This window comes from Lepus europaeus, chromosome 10 (genome assembly GCF_033115175.1).
Source record: "Lepus europaeus isolate LE1 chromosome 10, mLepTim1.pri, whole genome shotgun sequence".
Taxonomy (NCBI): Eukaryota; Metazoa; Chordata; class Mammalia; order Lagomorpha; family Leporidae; genus Lepus; species Lepus europaeus.
The window spans coordinates 103,225,238-103,242,124 of NC_084836.1; the positions used below are offsets into that span (position 1 = coordinate 103,225,238).

At 42.1% G+C, this 16,887-nt stretch overlaps 1 protein-coding gene across 9 annotated transcripts in view; it reads right to left on the reverse strand.

Moving 5' to 3' along the window:
* RBM12 (RNA binding motif protein 12) overlaps positions 1–16,887 on the reverse strand; it is a 37,971-nt gene extending 21,084 nt beyond the window's left edge. The window contains exons 1-3 of one of the 9 annotated variants that reach the window (XM_062204112.1): positions 16,812–16,887; positions 10,322–10,406; positions 1,577–5,902 (exon numbers count right to left, since the gene is read on the reverse strand). In XM_062204112.1, coding sequence (XP_062060096.1) covers positions 3,046–5,880 — 2,835 coding nt within the window. In that variant the 5' untranslated portion in view covers positions 5,881–5,902; positions 10,322–10,406; positions 16,812–16,887 and the 3' untranslated portion in view covers positions 1,577–3,045. Of the gene's footprint in view, positions 1–1,576; positions 5,903–10,321; positions 10,407–16,705 lie in introns of those variants that run through there. The other 8 variants (XM_062204113.1, XM_062204111.1, XM_062204116.1 and 5 more) reach the window with 8 other exon arrangements.

Sequence of the window (16,887 nt, forward strand, 5' to 3'; positions counted from 1 at the left end):
TTTTATGCAAGGTGATTATTTCCATCTAAAAATGTATTATTTGCTTACTTCCATACACAGTACCCTAAATTTTCTTCTAGTGAGTTAAGACTGACCTTAACTTAATAATATTACTACCTGAAATTTTGAATTAAGTTTTCTAGTAGAATTTTTGTTGTTGCTTTGACAACCTGGAGTACAAAGCTAGGAACTACATTTCACTTAACACCGTGTTGCATTAAAAATAAAGCCACTAGTAACTGCACATCCAAACTAACATATAAACACAACACACACCTCCAAATTATGCTTAAAAACCAAACGTTTCACTGACGTTCAGAAAAGTTTACAAATTGCTTATTTATAAAATACATTTGTAGATTTCTCTAATCCTTTAAACCAAAAGAAAAGCAAACACCAACAAAAGCTCAGTAGAAGGAAGAGGAAAAAAATTAAGAGAGTCTCTTCCATAAATGTTAGCGTTGCCAGAAACAAGGCAATAAAATTTACACATAGGATTGAAAGCAAGTATCATGATAGCATTTACAAAAGCACACAACTTTGAGCAAACCTTTACAAATCCTTAAGACCATACAAAGCAAATGAGAAATAATGTAAATTCATTTCCAACCCAAACCTAGGATCTTAAGAGAAAAATTTCAGAAGAGGTATGAATAGTTTCACACAATACATTTTCAAGAATTTTTTTCAAAAAACTCCAATGCCCAGAACAAGATAAACAGAATGCTTAGCAGTTAGTACTAAGTTAATAAGTCTCAGATACACAAAAATTAAGTTCCAGAATGCAAAGTATTTAATTACATTCACAACAAGACGCGCTGTTGTGATTCAACGAATGAAACAGTTCTCTCCAATTTCTACACAAACCACTATTTTCTTAATTTATTTAATTTGATGAACAATGAAATTAAGTTTTCCTTTTCAGCATTTAGCTAAAATGTAGAAATAACAAAGTAGTTGCAATAAAGTATATGAATTATTTAATAAGAATGTATAAACATATAATCAAAATAAACTGCAAAAAAAGATAAAAAGACTTTCATATCCAACTCATTTTTCTAAAATGAAAAGTCAGCTTTTCAACGGGGAAAATATAATCTGTGGTTGAAATAAGACTCCCAAGCAGTGCTGATGTGTTTTGCATTCTCTTTGGAATGAGAAGTGATGACTTAACAGAAAACGTAAAATTGAACAGCATACACAAACATATTGCTTTTTAAGTTGAGGAGGCAGTTATCTAGTGAGCTGTCAAAGCAAATTTATATTTGTGAATTACCCAAAGACCCACACCACAGCCACCTCTTTGTCTAAACAATCCTCTCCCTCAACAAAAATCCTGTACTGCCAATCCTCTAAGAATGTAATGATGACAAAACTTTCCAAATCTTATCACACAAATGAAATTATTGCCATTCTTAACTCTGAAGTACACAACGCTATATTTCAGTGGCCCACTGACTTGCAAAACCAAAAAGGCACTATATATAGATAAATATATATATACACGTAACAGCAAATACTTCTTTTAAAAGGCTGACACCATTGTAAATACATTAATTTGTAGGAAATGTTGAGGATGTTTCAAACCAAGGCAAGAGGATCATGTAGAAGACAAAATTTGCTTTTCATCATATCTCACCAATCTCCCATTCTGTATGCTTATAGTATCATGACACATCTTTAGAGCATTTTAACTAAGAAAAGTAAACCTAAGTAGAGCCTTTTTGAGGCAGTGAACAGGACTTTGTAAGGCAAATATTTTCATGACAAGGACATTTACCAACCAGAACCCATGTGGTCCTCCTGCCTCAGTGTCCTGAATGCTAAAGAAAAAAGGATTTGCAAGGACAAGGAGCCGCAGTTCTCGCTCCTTTGGCAGCTGCATCTGCATGAATGTTTTAACAGACTACTCATTGAAATATACCACCAAACCGTCTCCAAGTAACAGGACTATACACACTATCAATCTATGGACCAGTTTATGGATCTTTTATTCTATACTACTATTGCTAACAAAGCTAACAATTTCAACTTCAGTTCTGTGAAAACCTAGATACAAAATTCTCTCATGAGTGAACCCCTCGTTTAGTTAAAGGCTACATAAATTGTGTCAGAAGGAAGCTGCTAGAATAATTAGGCTCATCATGGACAGGACTTCAGATTAAGCATCTTAAACACTGATCATTACAAGTGGTTTCTGTTTTTTCTTTTTTTTATATGCCATCCAAACAACATGAACAATTTTTAAACTGACTATACTAAAACTCGGCGGTCAAACCAAAAAGGCTCTGGTAGGTAGAGGACTTCATAGTTTATTTTTATGGCAAAAGTCTTATTCCACAGAGTTTTAAGTGTGACATTAGAAATCAAAATTCAAGGTTATAGCACAAACCAAGTGTGGAGTTTTGTATTTAGGAAAAAAGACCCAACAAAACAGTTCTGCTCATTTACAAATTAGTCAAATAGGCAAACAAAGCAGCAACTTCTAAAGCAGGACTGTCTATACAGCAAGAACCCTCAAGAAGCAATAAAAGTACATACAATGAATCTGTATACAGAGATTTTATTCAGTTTTAAAAGAAAATGAGGACTTTAGACAAAGCTTTGACCCTACAAGGCAAATCTGTCCAGCTTTAAACCAAATTCCAGGAGTAGCCAACTTAATATTTTTCCGCAGCTGGCAAGAGCACCCTCAAACAGCTCTACTGACATTTCTATTTTCTTCATCCCATATGGTATAACACAAAGCCAATCTAGACTCCTTGATAAGCTTATGTGGTGGCTTGAGTTTTACAAATGGTTTCTCTAATGGTATGTCAGAATCATTTTTTGTTCTCTCCAGAGAGCTTTACAGTAACATACAGCAATGTTTATCCCGATCATGAGTCTTCTGTAAACAGTCAACAATGCTCTATGTTATAGAAACCAATCTATATGCAATTGAAATAATCCACAGGTTCTAACCTGGAAATGCTAGGAAAACAATCTGGATGCATTAATCACAGCAATATGAAGATCTACCCTATAAAGAGTTGATGTGAATGGCTATCCTAATATAAGTTTTACTTTTCTTGAGCCTATAGGTCTGTCATTTAGGTCAATGACAGCAGCTGTGGCTTCATCTCGAGATTCGAAAGCCACCATGGCCTCACCCGTGGGCATACCTTTTTCATTGTATTTTAAACACACTGAGCCTGGGATTACCTGATAGCCGTAAAAGAAATCTAAAATCTCATCAATAGACACAGTGAAGGGCATGTTCTGCACTTTAATTACTGTAGGTCCTGGTTTTCCAGAACTAGATCCAAACCCAGGGGGACCACCAATATGGATTGGGCCAGGCCCAGGCCCGGGCCCGGGCCCAAAGGCTGGTGGCCCACTCAAATGCCCAGGGGCACTTCCAAGACCAGGAGGGCCACTTCCAAAGCCAGGAGGGCCACCTAAACTACCAGGGCCATTTCCAAAATTCTGAGGACCCCCTCCAAATCCTGAAGGCCCACTTAAATTATTTGGTCCACCTCCAAAACCGGGAACATCCAATCCTAGACCAGGCAAACCACTGCTTCCAACTGAAGGCATACCAGGCCTACCATCACCAAAGGCCCCTCCTAATCCTGGAGGAGGGAGTGGTGGCCCAAAGGTATTCGACCCACCAAAATTACCAGGAAAGTTAAACGGAGGCCCATTGTTGGCCTCCTTTGATCCTACAGTCAAGAAGGGATGCTCTTCACCTCCTGTACTAGGCATTCCTGCACTGGGCAATCCTCCACTGGGCACTCCTGAACCAGGCATTACCGCACCAGGCATTCCTGCGCCGGGTAGTGCCGTACTGGGCATTCCCGCGCCAGGCATTCCCGCACCAGGTATTCCCGAACTGGGCATTCCCGCACTGGGCATTCCTGTACTGGGTATTCCTGCACTGGGCAATCCTGGTACTGTAGGATTACCTGGCACAGGCACCTTTAACCCCTTTTTTCCTTGGGCTGGGGGATTTTTCTCAATTTCTCTCATATCTTCTAGGGAAACTACATGAACAAAAGCTTCTCTCCCATTAAGTTTTTTACGGTGTAAGTGTTCAGACTTACGTGCATCATCTTCATTTTTAAATTGAACCAATGCCTGTCCTAGACCTTGCCCATTGTTATCAACAAGAACATGTACAGCATTCTCATCCACTGGAATTCCTTCTAGGAACTGAAGAACATCCATCTTGGTAATGCTGAATGGAATATTTGTTATGTGAGCACAAACTTTGGCAGAGTTGACATCTCCCTCCGGATTTAACAGTATTTCCCTCTGGTCATAGCTGAAGTTCTGCAGTCTTTTTCGAATCATATCTATCTTTTCTAGCATACCTTTCTTAGTAATTGGATGAACTTGAATAAAGCGATTGCCCATGTATTGTTTATGACGACACAAAGCAGCCTTATAGTCAGCCTCATTTCTGAACTCTACAAAGCCTTCACCAGTTGCTTTCCCGTTGGGTCCGTAAGCTATATAAATACTATCTTCTACTATATCCAACTTTTTAAAAAAATCAATGACATGTTTGTTCTCCGCTTCAAATGGCAGCCCTTTCAAATAAACACAAAAACCAGCCTCGTGCGGTGATCTTGACCTTGACCTTTTCTGCCCACTGGGCGATTTTGACCTGGGAAGTGTCTGAGGAGGGGGATGAGTTTGTCCAGAAGGTCCCATACTTTGCTTAAAAGTGATATGGCCTCCAGCAGCTACCCACTGTCTCTCTGTGGCAGGGCTAACTTCCACATAGCGTTGAATCATCAGCATTCTGTTTCGTTTCAAAGCTTCGAATGTATCTTGAGGGGAGAGAAACTTAACCAATCCATTCCCATTGTTTCGACCTACGTGATCTTTCAACAAATGAACTGCATCAACACGGAGCCCATGGAAAAAATCTCTAACATCATTTTCCATCGCAGAAAAGGGCATTCCATGCACACTGACATACAGATCATCAGGGTTGATGGGAAGTGGCTTCACACTGCTTTGAGAGTTCATCTGGATAGGATTAACAGGATTCAATGGACCCAGAAACATAGGGTTCAGGTTATTGTTCAGATTCATAGGTGCTCCAGAGCCATTCATTCCAGCAGGTAGAGGTGCTACTGGTGGCGGGTTCAAGGGTGGCATGCCAGACATGGGTGGCAGCGGGGTCATGGGTGGTACGGAAGGGACTGGGGGAATCGGGGGCACAGGAGGCACGGGAGGCAATGTAGGTACTGGAGGAGGAACTGGTATTGGAGGAATGGACGGCATCGGTGGCAAAGATGGCATCGCTGGGATTGGAGGAATTGGTGGTGGTGGGACTGTGTTCATTGGAGAGGCTGTGCTGGGAACAGTTGAGCTAAATGTTGGGCTCCCAAAGGAAGTCCCCATATTTGGAGGAGCAGTTCCTACGCTGGCTGTGGAAAACGTCTGTATGTTTTTGTTGCTTTCATGAACAGAAGTGGTGGCAGTAACTACACTGGGTGAGGGATTATTAAAGCTGGGTACTGTTGTAGGCAAGTTTACCCTGCCACTGATTCCTGAGCTAGGTGGCGGTCCTGATCTATTAGCATTTGCTGGTGGTATATCTAAGTTGGCAGTTTCAAACCGCCTACGACTCAGTTCAATCATATTCTGCATTTCCGTTTTACTACTCAACAATAGTGTTACTTTTGACCCTTTAATTGTACCACCTGTGCGCATCATACCAAGCCTTGCATCTTCATCAGTGGCAAAAACGATGAAAGCCTCACCCAGTTCACCCCCTACAATATGCACGCCCCCATCGGGGATGGTCAATCCAGAGAAGAAGTGGCGAATGTCCATGGTCCCCGCCACAATTGGGAGACCTTGCAAACGGATGACCACAGCCATGCTGCGCTGAAACCACACACACCTGCAGATGAGAAAAGGCAACGGCCAGGTCAGACTCCTGTTTATCACACCAGGTTTTTAGCTACAAGAATGACCAGCTACCACAGTAAGCTCTCAAATGTTCCCTCAAGCTAGCACAGGCTTTCTTTTTAAAGTTAGATACTCTAAAAACTGAACATTATGTGTTTTACAATGTAACACTAAGACAATTTCAACTTCCAAAAGGCATTAATTCAGGAAACAATTAGAAATTCAGTTCCAACACTCAACAGTTTCAGGAAAAAAATTACCATAGGACAGTGAAACCACCAAATGCATCATTCAGACCACTGATCACTCACTAAGAGTAAAAGAAATACGCATGTCAAATCAGGAAACAAAGTTTAATGGATTTATAGTAGGAAAACATGCAAGGATGCATCAAAGTTTAGAATATTATCTATAAACTTGATAACCTCACAGAATTGTAAGTGTTGATTTACAGGGCTCAGTCTCAAAATCCAACAGAAACAGAAAACTAGAATATGAATAGATTACAAACAATGATTTACATTCAAGTAACTTCCAATTCTCAAAATCGATTCCATATTTCATTCTAAGACTTTTCACTCCTCATAGTTTAAGCTACACAGGAATTATTATAAACCAAGAAACCGAAAGAAATACTAACCAGGATAGCCAAAATCTGAATTACTTATATTTAGGCTGTCTGAATTAAAACAGAGCCAATGATTCATCCCCCCCCCCTAAAAAAAATTGTCATTTAGTATAGGACTGATGATAAAAGGGAGGTTTCTGTTTCACAAGAACTAGAGCATGAACTTTACTTGGTAAATGCTATATCTAGGATACAATGTGATTCCTGTGGGATCTCCGGTTGCTTACTGACCCCCTCATAAAGAAATGTTTCTTCTATATTTAAGTCAAATTTCAGTATTTCAGTTCTAAAAACTTCTAAGAGCAAATGCAAGTGCAGCACCTTGCAAAGTAACACTAAGTTTTTAGACTGGAAAACCAAGCCATCTTTGAAACCAACTTTAGGGACTGCACTGTGGCATAGTAGGCTAGGCTTCTGCCTGCGAGGCTGGCATCCCATATGGGTGCCAATTGGTGTCCTGGGTGCTCCTCTTCCAATCCAGCTCTCTGCTAATGGACTGGGAAAGCAGTGGAAGATGGCCCAAGCGCTTGGGCCCCTGCACACATGTGGTGGACCCAAAGATGCTCCTGGCTCCTGGCTTTAGACTAGCTCAGCACCAGCCGTTATGGCAATTTGGGGATTGAACCAGCAAATCAAAGACCTTTTTCTCTGTCTCTCCCCCTCTCTGTCTTTAAGTCTCTCTCTCAAATAAATCTCTTTTTAAAAAAATTTTTTTAAAATATAAGCCTATTGGCCGGCACCATGGCTCAATAGGCTAATCCTCCGCCTTGCGGCACCGGCACACTGGGTTCTAGTCCCAGTCTGGGCGCCGGACTCTATCCCGGTTGCCCCTCTTCCAGCTCTCTACTATGGCCCGGGAAGGCAGTGGAGGATGGCCCAAGTGCTTGGGCCCTGCACCCGCATGGGAGACCAGGAGAAACACCTGGCTCCTGGCTTCGGATCAGCATGATGCGCCGGCCGCAGCGGCCCCTGGAGGGTGAACCAACGGCAAAGGAAGACCTTCCTCTCTGTCTCTCTCTCTCTCTCACTATCCACTCTGCCTGTCAAAAAAAAAATATATATATATATATATATATATATATATATATATATATATATAAAGCCTATGAAACTGGCTCTTTGAGTTGGTGTTGCAGCACAGCAGGTTAAGTCTTACTGCTTGCAATGCATCTTCTAATTCACCTGGAAAAGCAGTACAAGATGGCCCAGGTGGTTGGATCCCCGTCACTCACATGGGAGATTCAGAAAGAGTTCCTGGCTCCTAGCTTCAAGCTTGCCCAACACCAGCTATCACTGCCTTTTAAGGAGTAAATCAACACACGGAAGATCAATCTAGGGCCGGTGCCGTGGCATAGCGGTTAAAGCCGCCACCTGCAGTGCCAGCATCACATATGGGCACTGGTTAAAGTACCGGCTACTGAATTTCCGGCTCTCTCCTATGGCCTGGGAAAGCAGTAGAAGATGGCCCAAGTCCTTGGGCCCTTGCATCCTTGTGGGAAACCAAGAAGAAGCTCCTGGCTCCTGCCTCTGGATCAGCGCAGCTCTAACCGTTGCAGCCAACTGGGGAGTGAACCAGCAGATGGAAGACCTCTCTCTCTCTGCCTCTCTTCTCTGTGTAACTCTAGTTTTCAAATAAATAAATCTTTAAAAAAAAAAAAAAAGAGAGAGACAGACAAATCCATCTCTTTTTCTATCATTTTGCCTTTCAACTAAATAAATCTTAATAAATAAATAAACCAACCCTGTAACCTCACAGAAGTTTTAAGTAATTTGAGGCTTGGTTTCCTGATGTATGTAAGCTCTAAAAATACTGTAACCCTGTGACAGAAGTTCTGCAATGTCAAGTATTTTATGAATACTGAATCAATGCAACAAAATCTGTAGCTGGGGCTGGTATGGTGGTACAGTGGGTTAAGCTGCCACCTACAATACTGGCATCCTACATTACAGTGCCAATTTGTTGCCTTGCTTCAGATTCAGCTTCCTGCTAATGTGACTGGGAAGGCAATGGAAGATGGCCAAAGTGCTTGGGCCCCTGCCAAGATGTGGGAGACCAGGATGGAGTTTCTGTCTCCTGGCTTCAGCCTGGATAGACCTGGCTTTTCTGGCCATTTAGGGAATGACCACAGGATGGAAGTTTGAGTTTTCTCTTACTCACTCTCTCTGTTGCTATATATGTCTTTCAAATAAATAAATACATAAATCTTCTTAAAAATGTGTAATTATATTTCAGTATGATTGTGCTATACAAGAGAAATATAGCTTGGTTTTCACGGTTTTCAAGCCAGCTTTCAAATTTAATCCAGAAAAGATGGACTGGCAAACAAAACGCTCTTTGTGAGACCACCATAAAACACTAGTAACTTAGGGGAGACTAAGGGAAGCTTTTTATTTAGAAACTTCCAGTCAACAAGAAAAATGAGCACTAAAAAAAAAAAATCACACACCAACACATTCTTTTCATTTACTATTTAGCAGCCTATAAAGAAATTTCTCAAGTAGTTTCAAAGTCATTAAATCAAATTCACATTCCTTACTAAATCTAGAATATGTGGGTATATGCAAAATTGAGATAGCATTCCAATTCAACTTCAAAAAAAATTTTTTTTTAATTTTTTTTTTATTTTTGACAGGCAGAGTGGACAGTGAGAGAGAGACAGAGAGAAAGGTCTTCCTTTGCCGTTGGTTCACCCTCCAATGGCCGCCGCGTTTGGCGCACTGCGACCGGCGCACCGCGCTGGTCCGATGGCAGGACCCAGGTGCTTCTCCTGGTCTCCCATGGGGTGCAGGGCCCAAGCACTTGGGCCATCCTCCACTGCACTCCCTGGCCACAGCAGAGAGCTGGCCTGGAAGAGGGGCAACCGGGACAGAATCCGGTGCCCCGACCGGGACTAGAACCCGGTGTGCCGGCGCCGCAAGGCGGAGGATTAGCCTAGTGAGCCGCGGCGCCGGCTTCAACTTCAAAAATTTTAACCACTTTATTTGGGGAAAGCATTGTAGGGGTCATCCAGGTACCCAAAACAACTTTTGAGAAAGATATTAGTTTGCATTGGGATAATGAAACAGAAACACAAAAATTAAACACATGGCTAAAATTACATACACAGTAAGTCTTCTACCATTTTCTCTTAAGAGAGGGATTTACTGAGTCTGTACAAGATATACATGAAAACATGCAACTGAAAATCTGCCTCAGATTACCACCTAAAAAGAGGCGAGGATTATACCAAAGTAGAGCACAAGATTTATTCATAAAGCCATCAGAAGAAGGAAATAGTTTTTAGGTTCTAAAGAGTAGGAAGTAACATCTTAGATTCTGCTTACTAAGTATCTGTTTGTCAGCAAAGTGATTCCAAACTATTTTGAGCGTAGCTTTGATACTAAACAAAAGCGTCAGGTTCAGCTGCTAAGGTTCCACCTAAAATCTAAAATTTGTACTGAAAAGGATATGACTTAATACCTATAACTATACCTCTAGGGAATTTGAATAACCATATCAATAACAAGCACCTGTATTTGTAATTAGTCTCAGATGCTATATAAGAAAAACCACGCAGCTATTACTGCCTAACGATCAAGAATGCAGCAGTAAAAATGTATATAAAACCCCTAAAGAAAGCAACAACTCTTCAAGGCACCCCATCCACCCCACCCCCATACCTCAAATAAGCTGTTCACACACACACACACAAAATTTAATTACTACCCACATTTTCTTGTTTCTTAATAAGCTATCTAATTTTACTTTGTTTAAAAACAAACCCTCTATGCAAAATCTCTTACCTGATAAAACAAGAGATGTATTTTCTTAACAAGAAGTAGAGGCCAAGTCAATCCTGTGGGCAACCAATTAAAACCAACTTTTAGACTGCAATAGAGAATAAACGGAGGCAAAAATCAATTCAGGAAACACAAAACAACACGCACAGGCCACACTGAACTGTACATTACGAAGGCGAGTCTGAAACCACCAGAGCAGTTTAAAAAAAAAAAAGAAAAGACAAGACATGTACCAAAATGCCACACATGCTTTCACTTGGTACTATTTGCAAATTTGAGTATCTCTCAAAATACCTATATTTATGTACATTAAGAAAATGTTATAAATTAGCCCAAGAATGAATCAAGTGAAAACCAGAACAGTCAAAAAAGCTCAGTTTCAGTTTCTAATTGCTTTTTATCATTTGAAGATTAAATCAGTACAGAGAACTTTGTGGCACAAAATTCAATGGTCATTTCCCCAGGTTCCCACCAAACTTTTTATGAAAAAGTACAAGTTCAACAATAGTAATTCCTAGACAAATTAAGTCATCAATTCAAAGGTACTTGTGGAAGTGATTGTCATTATTCTTTCAACTTATTTTCCTTTGCAACAAAATAGTATCAACCACAAAGTGTAAGTGAAGTTTTGGCTACAAGAACTAATTCCACTGGCGTTATTAAGGAAGGAATAACACCACAACAGTTCTAAAAAACTCACAAGGGCAAAAAATCCCCTCCTAAACACTGGTATATTAAAAGTATTTACCAAAGAAAAATTTCTTCCACACTGGTGAAATTATGAACTCATAAGCAATATATATTACCAACTGATTAAACAACTATTCAAAAGGTCATTCTTTATTCAGAGAGAGAAGAAAACTGCCACTGTAGGGCACTGAGGTTACCAACAGAAGACAATTTATCCAAATGATGCTCAAGTCAATCTTTCAAGGTCAAAATACCACTAGCGACGTTAATATTCACCATCAAAAAGTAAAACGTCTTTTAAAAACGCTAAGTATTACTCCAAAATTTTCTAAAGGATCAAATAAACATCTTCCAATCACTCAAACTACTTAAGAACTATGAAACCGTCTAACACAAAAGCTATGCAAATGTTATAAACACACTTGCAAAGTACACAAAGCTCATATTAATCTCGTATATGTTATACAAACATAAGTCTAAAAAATTTAAAACTCTTCATTTAGGGGCCAGCACTGTGGTTCAGCGGGTTAGGCCAGCATCTGCATTCCACAGAGTCCTGGCTGCTGCTGTACTTCACACCCATTTCCCTGCTAACTCGCCTTGGAAAACAGAGGAAGACAAAGCCTGGTTGTTGTGGGCACTTCAGAAGAGAATCAGCAAATCGAAGATACTCTCCCTCTCTCACTCTGCCTCTCAAAACAATGTCGTTAGGGGCTAGCACTGTGGGCAAAGTTTCCAGTCCAAGCTGCTCCACTTCTGATCCAGCTCCCCTGATAATGCACCTGGGAAAGCAGCGGAAGATGGCCCAAGTGTCTGGGTGCCTGCCACCCACATAGGAGACCCAGATGAAGCTCCTGGCTCCTCCTGGCTACAGCCTGGCTCAACTCCAATTACTGCGGCCATTTGGGGTGTAAATCAATGATTGGAAGATATCTCTCTGTCTCTGTGCCTTTCAAATAATTTAAAAAAAATTTTTTTTAAGTTGTCTTTCAAAAAAGCCATCATATTTGGTGTTTTAACTGGTCACAAACTGAAATGTAAAACAAAAACAAAAATAAAAAAATATTTGCTTCTAGTAAAGCAATGAAGGGGATACTATGAATTTCAATATTTGTTTTAAAATGTATAGGTTTGGGCGCCACGGCTCAATAGGCTAATCCTCCACCTGCAGCGCCAGCACACCGGGTGCTAGTCCCAGTCGCTCCTCTTGCAGTCCAGCTCTCTGCTGTGGCCCAGGAGTGCGGTGGAGGATGGCCCAGGTCCTTGGGCCCTGCACCGGCATGGGAGACCAGGAGGAGGCACCTGGCCCCTGGCTTTGGATCTGGTGCAGCGCACCGCCGTAGTGGCCATCTGGGGGGGGGGGGTGACCCAACGGGAAAAGGAAGACCTTTCTCTCTCTCTGTCTCTCACTAACTCTGTCACCAAAAAAAAAAAAAAAAAAAGTGTAAGTTTGACTCAGAACCACAGAACCTTGTTAATTTTCTAGTTAAGCACTTGTGGTAAGCATTCGACCTCTACTGAAGGTATCAATTCAAAAAGTCTGGTATGGAGTCAGGCATGTTCCCCAAACATGAGAGAAACAGGTTCCTCAGCCTCTTCCCTCCCAGACCCAAAAAGGCACTATACATCTATCTGGAAAAGGACAAATTCAAGGCTAGCCACTTAAGCCCAAAGAAAACTTACTAGCTATCTTCTCAAAAATATTTACTAGGTTGCCAGAAATTACAAGGAAATGTTGAGTTCCAGTTTTATGTGTTTAACTTAAAGTACAAATCAATCCAGATAAACCTTGTGTTTCTTTTCTAGTTCAACCACGAGGAATCCCTATCCCCAGGCACACCAGGGAAATGTATGCAGAAAGTCAAGATTACAAGTCAAAAACTAACTTCACCATCCTTGATGTCAGATGTCTTTCTTCAAAATGGAAAGGTAAATGGAAACTGAGAACTTAAGCACTCTTTTGTTTGCAACACCCCACTTTGTAAAGACCACAATAATTTAACAGAGCCATCACTTTTTTCCAGGGTCCTATTTATTTCTGTGTAATAAATGTCAGCTAGCAAATGAACAGAGAATCAATAAATCAAAGTCCACCCCACTCATCTTAACCTTTGAAAGAAAATAATCCTAAAGAATAAATTATCTAAAAATATTTCATCTCTAAACAGAGTTTAACAGTAGGGCAGGAGAAAATGGGCCTGATCTGCCACTGAATATACTAGAATACTTCAGAAGATCTAGGACAAGAAGTTTGTTTTACTATACTATTTACTTCATTTTAGAAATTAGTCCTAACATACAGGTTTTGCTTCAGCCTGAAAAATACCAGACTGATGCACAAATTATAAATATATGCTACAGGGGCCAGTGCTGTGGCACAGTGGGTTAATGCCCTGGCCAGCATCCCATATGGGCACCGGTTCGAGACCCGGCTGCTCCACTTCCAATCCAGCTCTCTGCTATGGCCTGGGAAAGCAGAAGATGGCCCAAGTCCTTGGGCCCCTGTGCCCATGTGGGAGACCCGGAAGAGGCTCCTGGCTCCTGGCATCAGATTGGCACAGCTGCGGCTGTTGTGGCCAACTGGGGAGTGAACCATCAGATGGAAGACCTCTCTCTCTCTGCTTCTCTTCTCTCTGTGTAACTCTTTACTTTTTTTAACTCTTTCAAATAATAAATAAATCTTTAAAAAGAATTAATAAATATATGCTACAAAAATTGAGCATATTATCAAGAGTTTCCTATGTACTAGCTATGCCAATCACTTGAATTTCAGAATAAAATGTCTGACAACAAACCTCTTTATCAATATGTTATGGCACAAACTAGAATTTGATCATTTGCACTCTTCAACTGGTATTAAACACCCAAAAGTGAAATTCAATTTTGTTTAGTCATCATTTTTTACATGACAGGGTGCTACAGAGCTAGGTTTTTCAGATCCAAGAGAAAAAAAAAAAACCAGCAACCCTTCAAATGTTCACCTCAGAGATGAATAACAGAGATTGAGAATCAATCCCAATGGGCACAATGCTGTAAGCAGAATGTTCACATTATGGCAGGTATCACAAAACTACCACAGCTTATCCACTTTACTTTGTCCCCCACCCCCAAATGAACACATTTCAGATTCTGGGCTCACCCCTGATAAAAAAATTCTTCTGACAGTAATGGAGATATGTCCTTTTTATAACATATCACTAAATTTTCCCCATTAACCTACTTTCAGTCCTCAAAGGCAGCAAATAAAAAGATTTCTAGGTAAGATAGTCCTTCTGCCAAAAAGACATATTATCTTTCGATACTTCCAGATGCCAACAAAAATGTTCATTATTCATCTAAACTTCAAAACAAAATTATTCTAAATTAACCAACTACACTCATCCTCACTACAGTTTTAAGACTTAAAAGCCAGCTTTAAACTCAATGAACTAAATTCTGTGCAAACTGAAAGGTATAAAAGTGGCGATAGTACCTTAGGTGAAATTATTCTTGCTTAGCTGATCTAACAGTTAACAATACTCATTTACTCCATAAGTGCCAAGTAGAAGATAAAAAAAAAAAAAAAAAAAAAAACAACAACTGGACAACAGTCTCTATATTTTAGGGTATCTTTTGTGCAAACAATTTTGATACTTAGTTCTCCCTACAATGTTTACAGAAGAAAACATTCATCCAAACTGAATGACAGAATGGCTCTCTGCAACATCATCACTGGATTCCAGCACCCTGGACACACTGGCCCACAAAATCAAAAAATCAAGTTTTGTATCTAAAATTCAACCAAAAAACCCAAGCTCTCAATATGCAACCAAGACATTTAACATGTCAAAGAAAGGGAAAGAAACCTAAAGTGTACTTGTATTAGCACATAACAATATGTTGCAAGTAACTACCAAAATGGTTTCTTAAGTTTTACATGTTTCACCTAGCAGAAATGAGTATAAGAAAAACTGAAATTATGCATTACAACCCATAAACAAAGTAATCAACATTTAACAGAGCATACAAAGTGATATAATAAAGATGCATTTCCTACTTCATTAGAAAAAACTGTCCAATAAGACATACTTAGCACATCCTCATTAACTCTTTCATAGAAACACACCAAACATTTCATTTTCTCCAAAAATTAAATTGCCATAAATTCATTTATAAAGCCCGCAAAAGTTCTTTCCAACTCTTTGAATATTCCTGGAAAACGCCTGAACACAATTACTTTACACTAAAAACAAAATCTTCCATTCTATCAAAACCATCAGATTTCAAAAACAAACAGAACCAGTCTTGTATTTCCATCACTTAAAAAAACAAGATTTTCCACTACATGTCCAAACGTGCAGGTTTTTAACTACAACTGCTCTGAAATGTATTAACATACACTAGTTAACAAGATCCAAGGCTGCATTTCACAAAAATTCCACCATTTCAAACCATCCAAGCAAGATTAAAAAGAAACACTCCAGTCCCAAGCCACTTCCTTCAACAAACCTTCCGTGGCCATCGGATTAGCAGGTTACGTTGACTGACACCAGCCTGACTCTGATAACGCAAGATGATTCCTGCCAACCTCCCCCAACCTACACTGGGTCAGCTCTGGAGACCCAGGAGCCAAGGAGGACGGCCCAGAACGCGTAACAGGTTGCAGATCTCAAAATTCATCACCAGCTCAATGAATGTTTCGTGCTCAACAAGCCCGAGTAAGGCTCACTGGAGCCCCTCAGCTTTCTATTAAGTATACATTTGAGGCACACAGAAGTCCACGCACTTACTACCCAGCAGCTAAGCGCGCTGCGCCAGCGCCCCCCAACCCCACTAGCCAGTAGATCCTCAAAGGCCCGCCCACCCACCTGCCTCACGTGGCTGCAAACTAGCGCCACCAACCTTCAGGGAAACTCCACTCTCCACGAAAAGCACGCACCCTCCACAGCCCACGGAACCCCTTCCTGCCTCGGGGAGGGTGTCCTCCTCGCCCAAGGCGCCCGGGAGGCGCGGCTCACAGCCTTCCCTTCGTGGGGCCCAAGAGCCAAGGGTCTCGCTCCAATTCGGAGCCGCCCCCTACATCCCTGAGGCCGGGAAGGGCTCCTCGTGTCGCCCACACCCTGGAGTCCCCTCCGCAGGGCTGGGCCTTGGATGCGTTCCTCTGCAACTCCCCTGAGGGAGCCTCTTCCGAGACTTCCTCTCCCGAACTTCCAGGAGGGTCCGACTGAGCCTCCTCCGCACAGGTGTGTCCACACTGCAGACCCCCCTTCCCCCCTCTGGGTGGAGGCAGGGTCCTCACAACGATTATCTCCCCCACGTCGGGGGACAGATGTGTAGCAGTGACTTCTACCCCACTGTGCGGCCACAGGGCGTCTTCCCCAGGCGGGATACAGCTGTGTTTTCACTGCAGTCCCCGTTAGTTCGCAAGCCGCCGGGCCACCCCAGCTCTGGCCTCCTCCCTCAGACCACGGGGGCGTCCACGCTATGGCCTCGTCCCCACGTCGGTACACAGGCTCATCCTCTGGCGTCCTCTTTGCCTTCCCTCAGACCGCACAGGGTCAGCAGCGACCCCGACCCACCGCAGCCTGGCCCCGTCCCTTTGTGTGGGGCGCTCGCTGCGGCGGGCTCGGGAGGCCTCCGAAGGCCCCGCCCCGGGCCACCTAGGGGCGGCTCGAGCCCCGCACAGCCCCGCCCGCTCCGGGGCTGCGGGAGTCTTACCGGGGAGAGCTGCTCGGCACCAGAACCCAGACCCGAGTTACCCCCCGCGCGAGTGCCTCCGCCCCGCGGCCGACAGCCCCAGCCCGGATGGCTTCCCGGAGCCCACCGAAGCCACCACCTCCTTCGCCGCTTCACAAAATGGCCGCCAGCCTGCTCAGCGACTCCGCGTTCCAGAAGGGGGC